General features: G+C 36.4%; 2 protein-coding genes and 1 non-coding gene across 7 annotated transcripts in view; 2 read left to right on the top strand and 1 right to left on the bottom strand.

Moving 5' to 3' along the window:
• Positions 1 to 4,476, top strand: part of sgsm1a (small G protein signaling modulator 1a) — a 33,524-nt gene extending 29,048 nt beyond the window's left edge. For 4 of the 5 annotated variants that reach the window (XM_059548599.1, XM_059548597.1, XM_059548602.1 and 1 more), the window contains 8 exons: positions 52 to 123; positions 328 to 1,749; positions 1,828 to 1,952; positions 2,612 to 2,694; positions 2,817 to 2,926; positions 3,030 to 3,126; positions 3,613 to 3,780; positions 3,927 to 4,476. In XM_059548599.1, the coding sequence (XP_059404582.1) occupies positions 52 to 123; positions 328 to 1,749; positions 1,828 to 1,952; positions 2,612 to 2,694; positions 2,817 to 2,926; positions 3,030 to 3,126; positions 3,613 to 3,780; positions 3,927 to 4,015 (2,166 nt within the window). In that variant the 3' untranslated portion in view covers positions 4,016 to 4,476. The remainder of the gene's footprint in view (positions 1 to 51; positions 124 to 327; positions 1,750 to 1,827; positions 1,953 to 2,611; positions 2,695 to 2,816; positions 2,927 to 3,029; positions 3,127 to 3,612; positions 3,781 to 3,926) is intronic. The other variant, XM_059548600.1, reaches the window with a different exon arrangement.
• A 3,414-nt stretch (positions 4,477 to 7,890) lies between these two features.
• Positions 7,891 to 7,963, bottom strand: trnak-uuu (transfer RNA lysine (anticodon UUU)). Its single transcript has one exon. It is a non-coding gene; the product is annotated as a tRNA-Lys (tRNA).
• A 53-nt stretch (positions 7,964 to 8,016) lies between these two features.
• gatc (glutamyl-tRNA amidotransferase subunit C) lies at positions 8,017 to 12,267 on the top strand. Its single transcript, XM_059548603.1, is given in 6 exon segments — positions 8,017 to 8,254; positions 8,256 to 8,304; positions 9,740 to 9,790; positions 11,340 to 11,509; positions 11,801 to 11,904; positions 12,155 to 12,267. Coding segments are annotated over 6 exon segments (525 nt in total). The 5' UTR covers positions 8,017 to 8,165; the 3' UTR covers positions 12,217 to 12,267.
• The last annotated feature ends 271 nt before the right edge of the window (positions 12,268 to 12,538 follow it).

Raw genomic sequence — 12,538 nt, 5'->3', positions numbered from 1 at the left:
TTTTGATTTTATGCAATATTTTCTTCAGGATGTGTTGTGTTTGTCATTCAGTCCTCGCAGAGCTGTAGTTCAGGCAGGCAAAGAGATTCCAGGCTGCAGAGCGACTCCAGCAGCAGTACTCAAGTAAGCCTCACACTGATGTTGTGGCCAATACATGAATGTTTGTTGTAGTAATTCTTAACTTGTTTTATTTGAAATGGCATGTGATTACAAATGGTGCCCTCATTGACTGATGTTCCTCACCCTCACACTTATTCCTGGTAGTTCTTCACTTCTCAAACCCCCTTGCCCTGGAGTAGCTTGCTTCCATTTGGTTTGTTTTTCCAGGTGTTTGAGTCTGTTGAAGAGGTCGACCAGATTGAGTCTGAACCCAAGAGTGAAGACATGAAACAGGTTTCCAAAATCTCAAATGGAACACCCCAAAATGGCACCAGTTCTCCAGACTCTGGTCACCCCTCTTCCAGAAACTTCTCTGTTACTTCTGGTCAGTCGGACTCCTTGAGCACAGAAGACAGTGGGATACATGACCCAAGCCTTAAATCACAGCTACAGCTAGCAGTATCAAAGGAAAGGTTTGAAAGTTCATCTGGAGAGAAAGGAAAGCTGACTGAGGAAGGTGAGACCAAATCAGTTGAGAAACTAGGTGTGAGAGAATATAGTAAAATTGAGGTTAACAAAGTGTTGTCTTTGGATGCAGTTGTGACAAAATCAGAGAGAAGCAAGAAAGCCACAGAGAGCTCCGATAAAAGGGCAGAGGTCGAAACAGGGGTGTTGAAAACAGCTCAAGATGCTTTTGAGGCTCCTTCAGCAGCTCACAGCCACATGACCGAAATAGAAGTGGGCAAATCTCCAGAGGGAACTTTGACATCAAAAATTGAAGCATTGGCAGAGCGAACTGAGTCAGATATTCCCAAAGCAACAGAGGTCGTGGACTCGACTCCTCCAGAGCCGAAGATGAATGAGAATCGGGTAAATGTGGACTTTGAAAGGTCCCACACGGGAATTAAAGATATTAGAGCAATCCAAGAGAAACCTTTGGTAACAAAAGATCATAAATTATCAGATGCACTTGAGCAGAAGGTTGTAGCTGACACACCGGTGTCTATTTCAAAGGACGATGATACAGAGGAAGAAACGGCGAAAACCAATGAAACAAGCCAAGATAAAGACTCCAAGACATACATAGATGATGCCAACAATATTAGTGGCACACAAATAGCTTTAAGACCAGGTGATGAGAAAGAGAAGAAGACTATGAAGACCAGTGATTTACCCAATGAACCTGGAACGGCAGCATCAGTACTGCCAAAAACCACCGGTACAGAGCAAATAGAAGAGAAAGTTGTTATAATGAGGACCACACACAAAGATATGCAGAGAAACGCTCCAGTAATTGAGGAGATGGTGGTTCCTTTGGTGCATGAAGCTTTTAGCACAAGAGAGATGGGTGAACAAGATGCAACTGAGTCAGACGAGTCTCCCTCTGCCATTGAAATGGAAGAAATTCCTATAGCTAAAGTGTCCATGGCCTGGGAAAGGAAGAGTTCACCTAGAAGCAAGGGTAATGAGCAGGCAACTGTACCTATATTGGAACTCAGGCTGGAGGAAGCTCATGGAAAGCCCAGCTCTGATGGAATGAATTCTGAGGAGCCAGAGATGGAGAGTCTTTGCCCACAGCTTGATTCACTGGCTGTGAACACTACGATTGAAGCTATCTCTCCAGTTTCCTCTATAGGCACCACTTATTCTGTAAGCAAGTGTTTCAGAGAGGTATATAATTAACTACATCTATTATCTATCTAAATCTGTTCACCTTTGTAATTGCAGCAAGAGCTTTTGGACATGTACACTCTAAATCTGCACCGCATAGATAAAGACGTGCAGCGCTGTGACCGTAATTACTGGTACTTTACACCTGCTAACTTGGAGAAACTACGCAATATCATGTGCAGGTAATAAAATCATTCCTTTTATTGGCCTTTACTCTCCTTCCTGAAATATTATTACAATTGATTTTTTCAGGATAATGTTATGAATAAAAAGCTAAAGAAAATAGGAATATAATTATTTTAAATAGAAGTTTTTTGTACTATTATAAGTCCTTACTGACATTTCTGATTAATTTAATGCATTCTTGCAAAAAAAGAATCTTACTCATCTCACTGACTTTTGAATGGTTCAACTTTAAATAAAAATTTACTAACAATAATAATTTAATGAATAATCAAATGTAATCTTTAGCAAATATCAAAATTAACATCTATACTTTTTTGTCTATATTTTAATGTTGTAATATCTAAAAAAATAATAAAAAAACATTAACATTTAAACATTAATTTTAGTTTTTAGTGTTTTATTTTTAGTAAAGAATGAATAGGATAGAATTTTAACACTGGCATTTAAGAAAAGAATATTAGTTTTAATTTAGACTTACAGCTGGCAGATTGTAAAACAAGCAAAAAATCCCACAGACATACATTAAGTCATATCTAGGTGAAAGTCTATTTTAGAAACTTTGAGGTGAGCTCTTTAACTGTAACTGCATGTCAAAGAACATTAAAAGCTCACATATCCCTGACCAACACATATAATGACTTGTCTGTTTCTGCAGTTATATCTGGCAGCACCTGGAAATTGGATATGTCCAGGGCATGTGTGACCTGCTCGCTCCCTTGTTAGTTATTCTAGATGATGGTGAGTCTGTCTTTATGAAACCCGCTCTTCTTAATCTGCGTTTTTAAGTCTGTGCCACTGTTTAAAAAACTAAACGGTAAGTATGTTTAGCTTTTCTCATCTGTTGTCTTGGAATCTTTCAGAGGCCATGGCTTTCAGCTGTTTCACCGAACTAATGAAAAGGATGAATCAAAATTTTCCTCATGGAGGTGCGATGGACACCCACTTTGCCAACATGAGATCTCTGATCCAGGTCAAATGCCTGCTGCAGACATTTTCGCTAATGTTTGTTTAAAAACATGCCTTTAAATGGAAAACGTAGATCTGGCTGATCTTTTCACTTTGTGTGTAATTAGATCCTAGACGCAGAGCTGTTTGAGCTCATGCATCAGAATGGGGACTACACCCACTTCTACTTCTGCTATCGCTGGTTTCTTCTTGACTTTAAAAGAGGTGATAATAATATCTTTCGAATAGTATAATAGGATAAAATTTTCATTTTTAAATTGCCTTTGAAAACTAGCATGCAATGAATATAAAAGTGACATTTGAGAAGAAACGTCTTTTATTAATTCTTATCTGCAATGAAGCCATATTTTGCTTAATGAATGTTTAGTCTCCTAATTAGCTATTGCAATGCCCTCTTGTTGATTCTGACTTGGTAATTTAAAACTTGTTATAATAATATTATATCCACAAAGCTTTACTTACATTAATGGCCATGTGCTTTATTTGAAAAACATTTAATGGGATTAAAGCCCTGTTATATTAAAAACTAAAATAGGAGAACCTGTTTATGGTCAAGTTCTACTGTAAATACTGAAGCATGATTTCTCCAGTGATGCTTTGAGCCTCTGATTTTTTTAAATTTGAACTATAGGCCTGACAAAAAAGGTACTATCACCTTCTTTGCCTAACATACATATTTCAATTCCTTAGAGTTGGTGTATGATGATGTGTTTGCTGTTTGGGAGGTCATCTGGGCTGCTAGGTGTGTCTCCTCCAGCCATTTCATGCTCTTCATTGCTCTTGCATTGGTGGAGATATACAGAGACATCATTCTAGAAAACAATATGGACTTCACAGACATCATCAAGTTTTTCAATGGTAAATATATCTTCATTGTACAGCCTGGCATGGTAACATAAACATAAACCTCTATTGAAAAGGTCATAAAAAAGACATTCTCAGTTATTGAGCTGAATAGTCAGGTCATTTTAATAAATTATGTCACCTTTGTTTTTTGTTTTCAGAAATGGCTGAGCATCACAATATTAAGCATATTCTGACTCTGGCTCGTGACCTGGTGTGCAAAGTGCAAACACTTATAGAGAACAAGTGACTCTGAAGCCGCTCACCTCTGTTGTTTATTGTATTGACACTGCAACCCATCAGCCCTTGCTACAAAACAACAGGAAACATTTGGCCAAAGCTTTATGAGCTTCAAGTATATTTCCAGTGCCAAAAATCTGGAATTGGAATCAGTCAGTGCACAATTTTTAGTAGAGTCATCTGGCTCTTTAATCAGGTTTTACTGAACATCATAATACATAAAATGTTCTAAGCAGATGCTGCTAATGAGTGGTCATTCACTGTTAGACATGTGTCTAAAATGCAGTCAGGATTACCAATTACTAGTGACTCATAGGCTCTATTCCAAAACCTAGTGAGCTCTCTTGCTGTCTGCTGCCTACTGCTTACATAAACTGAAATTGAACATCATACATGACTGATTTGTTTCTAATTGGATTCCAGTAGGATTTGGCTAAATGATACTCATCCAGTACACACACACACACACACACACACACACACACACACACACATACTGGGTAGAATAGTCAGATTTAAACATTTATTGATACTTTTTTGGTGAAAACAAGTATTTATAAACATTTTCTTCATTCATATGATGCTGCCTTAGAATTTGACCAAAAGAACATATCATAGAAAACAGCATAATGTTGCAGAAGTGTGCCTATGATGCCTTAAAATGCTGCCTATGTAAGCAGCTCACTAGGTTTTGAAACGAGAGCAATAAAAGTTCAGGAGTTCAGGTCAGGTGCATTTTACTGCTAAGAGGCGGTCAACACTAGATTTCATGTTCCGTTCACTTTCACATATATGGAGTGTGCATATTCTGTACAGGCTACTGTTCAAAGGTTTGTGATCAGTCTGATTTTTTAATTACTCCTGTCTGCATTGTCACATGATCTTTCAGAAATCAAGAAACATTTCTTTATTATGAATAATGTTGAAAACAGTCGTGCTGTTTAACATTTTGTGGAAAATATTATTTGATTAACAGAACATCGTTTATTTTAAATATAACTATTTTGTAACATTACAAATGTTTTTACTGTCAAATTTGATACATTTAATTCTTTCTTTGTTAAAGTATTAATTTTCCGTTAAAAAATGAATTTTTCCGCAGTAGTATATTTATAGAATTTCATCTTGCACTACATACAAACTTAAATTAACAAAGGATGTTTGATTTGTAATGCCATTGGAAACTGTAGTAGATTTATAGATGGATGTGTATACATTTCCTTTGATTTATCATTTATTAAAAACAGAACCCTGAGAGCATGATATTTGTTACATTGTTACATCTAAAATAAATAGGGATCATTATATATTGCTTAAAATCTAGTATGACCGCCGTCTTAAGGCTGTGGTATGACCTGCACACTTTATTAGTATTCTGATGTGCCACATTCAATATTATGTAGAATGTCCTGTGTACAGCTGTAGCAGTAGAGGGCGCTGTGCTTTCAGTCGACTGACCTTTTGCATGCGTTTTTGTACCCTGCTTAATTCCATGTCAGTGTCTTTACTATGAGTTGTTTCACTAAGTCAGATCAGGTTATTGTATCACACAGTATATTATAGGACAATACCAAGGAATGCATCTAGGTAATAGATTTAGAACAGAGAAAAAACATCTGGAAATTGTTTATTTCTTCTCTTTGTGTTACAGAACTGAATAATGATTTGGGTTTTCATTCGGTTTATGTAATGAGTCAGTGCTGTGTTTCAATGCATTGGTGTCATGTTTGCTATCACCTTATTAATATCTGCCATTATTTGATTCTTGTTGTTGGAGTGTGTGTGCATGTGGACCAAGACAACTCATAATCACTACTGCAAGGCCTTGTCTGCTTGATGTATTCTTGCTGTTTGTGGACTGTATAGAAAAACACAAGCTATATTTATTATATAGAGAGAATCTATATTATTAACTTTGATGTTGTTGCCTACATGGTTCTCAGAATGGACACTAATATTGACACAAAGAAATGAAAATCATCAGTGCTCTTATTTATTTTTCATTATGAAATTGTTGTATAAAATGTACATTGTGTTTCTTCATCCTCTAGTCACTCTCCTCCCCTTATATTAAGGTACCTGATCATAATGATGTCTTGATCCTATGATCAAAACAGCTACAGGTCAGAAACCTTGGGTTGATCAGGTGTATCCACAATGAGGTGCAATCGCAAAGTGTATTGAATCCCAAGTATCATTCTTTATGTATCTGATCTGTGGCACAGGGATAAAAATGACCATTTAGGCAAGAATAGTAAAGCAAATCAAAATCATGTATTCCAGACTCCTGTGAAAACATAATTTATGTGATCTGATATTAGCAGATATTAATTATTATCCTGCATCGAAACTTGCTGATTTTTCTTGTGCAAAATTAATTCTAAAAGGAGGAAAACAAATTATAATTTGTAATGTGTTGTTACACATTTATTTACAACTGAATGTATGCAGTTTGTCTGTTTTTTTATGTGAATGTTATTACTGCACTGTGGCCAATTACTACAAATTGTTACATTCTAAATATATATTAAATGTTAAATGTACTTATTTTAAAAAAAATCTAAATAAAATGGAATTGTTCTTACTTTTCTTATTTGTGTGTGTGTGTGTGTGTGTGTGTGTGTGTGTGTGTGTGTGTGCGCGTGTGTGAGAGAGAGAGATTAATTGCACTTTTGTTTTATTTTCATGCTATTACAATTAGAATATCTTAGGCTATATACACACACATACATATATATAAATGTTCATACACAGCTTGAGTAGCAAGTTTGTGTTCAGTTTTAACTATTTCTTCCATTTTGTATATTTGGGTAAGAATAAGAAGCACTTGTTCCAGAACTTCGTGTCTATCATTCTAACATTAGAAAACATTTCTGGAATTTGCATTTGAACTAGCATGTATTTACACAGTTTATGTATCTCAGAGGGGACATGGATTCGTTTAAACTACAGATACAGCTGTTTAAAAAGGCCTTATTTTAACATAAAACGTTGAATACTGACATTTGAAATTATTTAAAACATGGGGGGATTGTCGAAATATGAAATTAAAACCACCAGTAGGTGACAGCAAGTGAATGTTAATGAGTGAGTCATTGATATTCCACCAATACTTTCAAACGACTGATTCTTACAGAACAAAACATTTGACCGTGTCAATGAGTGAATCACTGAATCCTTTATTCATTCATCCGATTCATTCAGAAAGTAAACACCGCCCATCGCTCAGAGATGCAAACAGTGGTGTGATCTGTTTGGAACTATTTTCGTTAACAAAATTGAACAAAAAGAAACAATATTTCTAAATTGTAAGTCTATTGCTTTACTGTACTTGTATAACATGATTATTAAATGCATCTGCAGAAAAACGGTACTCTTTGTGTGATATAGATTAAGTTAACTAGGCCTACATATAAATATAAAAAGCATAGAGAAGCTATTTGCCGTCTACAATTTATAATGCCTGGAATATCGAGTTTTAATAGACTAATAAACTAATGTGCGTGCACTCTGTGTGCCCACTTAATAACGTCAGATTGCACATCATTATAATAACACTGTATCACACAACACAAACTCGATTTGAGTGGAAGATGTGTTTTTATGAGTCTAACTTGCAAACGCCAGACCACTGATTCGTCAAACCTGCTTTCCTGCAGTCTGTGTTCTAATGACTATTTTGTAGTAAGTAACGAATATACTTATGGGAAATGTATCGGAGTAAAAGTATAAATTTTAATTAGGAAATGTAGTGAAGTAAAAGTAAAAGTTGGCTGAAATATAACAACTCAAGTAAAGTACAGATACTCCCCCCAAAAAATACTTAAGTACTGTAACGAAGTATTTTTACATTACACCACTGCAAAAAGGTCGCTAAAAATGTTTCGCCCGAACAGGGACTTGAACCCTGGACCCTCAGATTAAAAGTCTGATGCTCTACCGACTGAGCTATCCGGGCTCTTCCGAGTATATCCATAGCCTCTTTTCAGAAGATACGGAATGAACTCTAGAAAAACGTCCGGAAAAGCCGAGGCTTTTTGGTATGAGGTCTCTAATTATGTGTCCTTCCCAATACAGACATTCTTATAGTCGCGTTTTCATTCTGTTTAATTGACTCTAATCGCACGGTAAGGTGAAATACTTAAGAACATAATTTAAACATGTTCTGTAAATGTGCAGCGCGAGCTTCAAAGGCGCTGCGGCCTATGAGTCCTCGGTGTGGCGTGTTGACGCTGCCCGCTTTAAGCGTTGCGTTGGACATATAAACGGGAATCAAGTAACTCTGCCTGGAATTCCAAGGTAAAGCGTGAATAATCTGTAGACCATTGTGTTGTTTTTTTATAGATGTTTAATAAATGAACCTGTTAAAAAGGTAAACAAATGTTTCATGTTAAACATATCATGCAACGCACTTTGTTTAACTCTTCAGGGGTGCGTTCTCCGAAACTACCTTAACGCTACGTCGTTCTTAAGTTGTACCTTAAGAAGTACCTTATCGTTAATACGTGGTTTCCGAAACCTACTTAGTTAAGTATACCTTCTGCAAGTCATACGTTCGTAAGGTTGGTCTGGAGCGCTCTTAGCTATACCTTATCGCTGCTGACGGTTCATACCGCTAGTGGCCACCACTACGCAAAAAGATTTTTTACATCGCAGTTTAATTACACATAGAAAATTTTATATGAACATTTAATATAAAATCTGATTTAGTATTAAAATTACATTTTTACTTTACTTTAAAATTATACACATAAAATACTTAAGTTGTTATAGCCTACACCCAGTGTATGGAAGTGTTTTCATTAATAAAGTTTCCATACACTAATGGTTGTTAGCTTTTTTAATTACTATCCTAAGGCACATCAGCTGGCGAACCATTTGACAGAAAAGGCTTAGGAGTCTATATAAAGAAAGATGAGTTTACACAAACTTTATAGCTATGGCAGCGAGACAGCGAGTACTTGTTTTAAATCAAAGACGGCGGCGTCCGCGGAGCCAGTTAGAGTTTGTCAACTACTTTATAAGAGAAGCAGCACGGAGCTCGACGGAGCTACCCCCTCAGCCCCGAAATTCAGCTGCTGGCGGCTCTTCGTTTTTATGCCGTGGTGGAGTTTTCTGGAGGTTGTTGGGGATGGATATGGGCTGAGTAAGACCTCAGTGTGGCTGGGCGATCTCTTTTTGCGGACTTTTTTCCCCCACATAGTGAATGTCGGTATGTCTCTCATGCTTGCGCTTTTATTGAGGAAATCATCCAATTACACAAATGAGCGATTTACGCCAATAATGTGATACGGCTGGTGGATAATCAGCATACGTTGTGGAGAACATTAACACACTTATGGCCGTGAGGGTTTGGGATTGTACACTTGCTAAATTATAAACACATACTCGTATTTATTTCTGCATGTACTTATTTCAATAAGCCCCGATAAATGCAGTTTGTACTATTTCTAAAATGCTTCTTTATAAAGAATATTGTTTTCTCAATACTTTACCTATACCACTGTGAAGGAAAGAGCGCACAATCGACCATCGAGGCGTCGATATCAACCCATTCAGCACCTCCACCATGGACAGCAACTGCTAAGGTCGAACTTAAGAAGGTTTACCTTAAGCAACATCCAAAGGTATAGTTCGGAGAACACACGTAGCAAAGGTATACCTGTAGTTAAGGTGTACCTTTTGAGTATTCGTAGCGCGCTAAGAGACAACGTTATCGGAGAACGCACCCCAGGTTCCTCAGAGACCCACATGGGAACCCGTGGCTGAAAATCAACTTCCACCGGTAATGATTCGTTTGCACAGGTTTATATAGCTCATGTTGTACACATGCAATAAAATCAGATCCAGAACTTCTGAGTTAACTGTATTGTCCAATACTCGCCTCTTGGCAGAGATTTCGAATCCATCATTAAAAAACATTGGCACATTATTGACTCTGATCCAGCACTTAAATGCTTCACCACATCACCCGCATTGTGTACAAGAGAGCACCTAATCTCAAAAACATGTTGGTGAGAGCTCATCTTCCACCATTGACATTTTTTGCAGTCTATTCCCTTTGGAAATTACAGATGTGGTAACTGGCCTCAATGCAACTTCACACATAAATCTACCACCTTCAATCACCCACGCACTGGAAAACTCTATGACATCAAAGGTGTGATCACCTGTAACACAAAGAATGTTATCTATTTACTTAAATGCCCATGCGGCTTGGCCTATGTTGGTAAAACGACCAGGCCACTGAAAATAAGAATCTCACAACACAGATCAAATATTCGTAACCATGACATCAAAAGCCCAGTAGCGGTGCATTTTTCACGAACCTCTCATAACGTTTCCTCTCTCAGATATTGCGGCATTGAACTTGTGGAACAGCCCTCCTGCGGAGGAGATGTTACTTGTCTGCTACTCAAAAGAGAAGCACTCTGGATATATACCCTGAACACTTTAGCTCCAAAAGGGTTGAATGAAGACTTTGACCTGAGGCCATTTCTCTAAATAACTCCTGTAATTGTGTTAATATTGTAAATGTTGTGTTATCGTTTTGCTGACTTGATATATGATATATGTAACACACTTTTGTGGTACCCCTTATGTATCTACATTCTTGCTCATCTATCACGACTGCCTACAGTGGTAGAGACATTTTTAAAAAACTTTCTAGGGTATGCTTTAAGCACTGCAGGCCTTCTCTTAGCCACTTAATATATTTTTGTATTACAAATGTCGGTATATATATTTTTTTTTTATCTGTTTTCCTGATGCAATTGCAATTTAACTTGATTGGTCATGTGATTAATCATGGATGTATGTGATCATGTGATCATGCATGGCTGTATATTTGGAGGTGTGTCTCCCCACCTGTTTTCATGTCTGATGAAGGGCTTGGGCCCGAAACGTTACACGTGGTGAGCAATCATTAAAATTGCTAAGTCGCATTTTCTGGTGTGCGGACTCATTGTTTACCTTTGCAACTACTTGTCTGCCCAGCACCCAGTTTTATTGTTTTGGATGTGTGTGCTGTACCTTTGAATTCTATGTACACATGCAATAAACCTTTACGAAGACTCATTATCAACCTTACATTCAAACTGTTGTGTTTATGTGAAAAGATTTGCTTGAACAGCGATTATATTTATTTACAAATAATAATATTTCTGTAGATGGATTATTTTGTACAATCGTAATTTGTTTATTTTGTAAAAACATCACACACATAAAAAGAGTTTAATAAAAATGGCAATAAATCTCATTCTTATTTATTATTAATAACACTTAAGAATTTTTGTTTTTAGTAAAAGTAACCATGGCTTAATTTTTATTCCCAGCCAACAAGAGTCTTGCCAGATTTAGTTGACAAATTGGAGAGATTAGCCCTTGTTGACTTTGGCAGCAAAGAAGGGGTGGACTGTCTGGAGAAAGCCATTCGTTTTTCTGATCAACTTCATGTCATTAATACTGATGGTGTGGATCCGATGGATTCGGTTCTAGAGGACAGGTATCTAAGAATCCTTCTGAAGCTCACATCAGCTCATATAAGTTGTGACGGTGTGCTAGTTGTTTGGGGGAAGTTTTGGGGAATCTGTTGAATAAAGAAACTTTTTGATGTTGTTTTCGTTGGTTGACTGTTAATATTGTTTAAAACAATATTGTATTATATTTGCTGTATTTTCTCAATGCAAAATGGTGGTTCCCAACCCCTCCAAGTATGTTTGCTCAAAATAATTAATCAACATGTTGCCATTCTATAGGAGCTAAACCTTTTCTTTGAACTTCCTGTTGTGTACAGAGTACTGTATTTGAGAGATGATATGATAACAGAGGGTGAATGTGGGGAGGAGCTGCTCCAGCTTGCCAAACACACAGTAGAGGAGTACTTTGTTGCACCTCCAGGTAAAAAACTAAACTGAAACAACAAAGAAACAAAAAAACAAGCTGTTCTATCAGAACTTAAAAACTATTTTTTCTCCATCCAAACATGTAGTGTTGAGGTTTGTGTAATTTATTGATTTAAACTTGAATTCACTGTTTAAATTATTATTAGAGTAAAACAAATGTGTCTTGGTTAACTTTGCTTAAAACTTTTTTCTAATTAACTGAATATGTGTACTTATGAATAATCAGTCTTTGTTTTTTAATGCAGGAAACATCCCACTACCTAAAAGAGAAGAGAGATCTGCTATGCTTAAACACGCAGAATTTTGACTGAAATGTAACATTGACTCTGAATTGCATTATAATAAACATTTATTTTTATCTTGTGTGACACTCATGTTTTTGTAATAGTGATAGAAAAAAATAACAAAGCAAACCCAAATACAGTAGAAATTCATTTCAGTAAACACATTTAAGAAATAACCAACAAGAAAAACTTTATATTACAGAGAGTATCAATCAGTCATAATACTTAGATTAACAAAACTAAGAAAACTACAGAACAGAATAATCAAAAAATAGTTAGCAAATGTTTAGTTAATATTTGTTGATAATGTCAGACTTGCCTTTAAAAAATACACACACACACACA

The sequence above is a fragment of the Carassius carassius genome, chromosome 4, assembly GCF_963082965.1.
Source record: "Carassius carassius chromosome 4, fCarCar2.1, whole genome shotgun sequence".
Taxonomy (NCBI): domain Eukaryota; kingdom Metazoa; phylum Chordata; class Actinopteri; order Cypriniformes; family Cyprinidae; genus Carassius; species Carassius carassius.
This window is presented reverse-complemented; position numbering and strand designations above follow the sequence as displayed.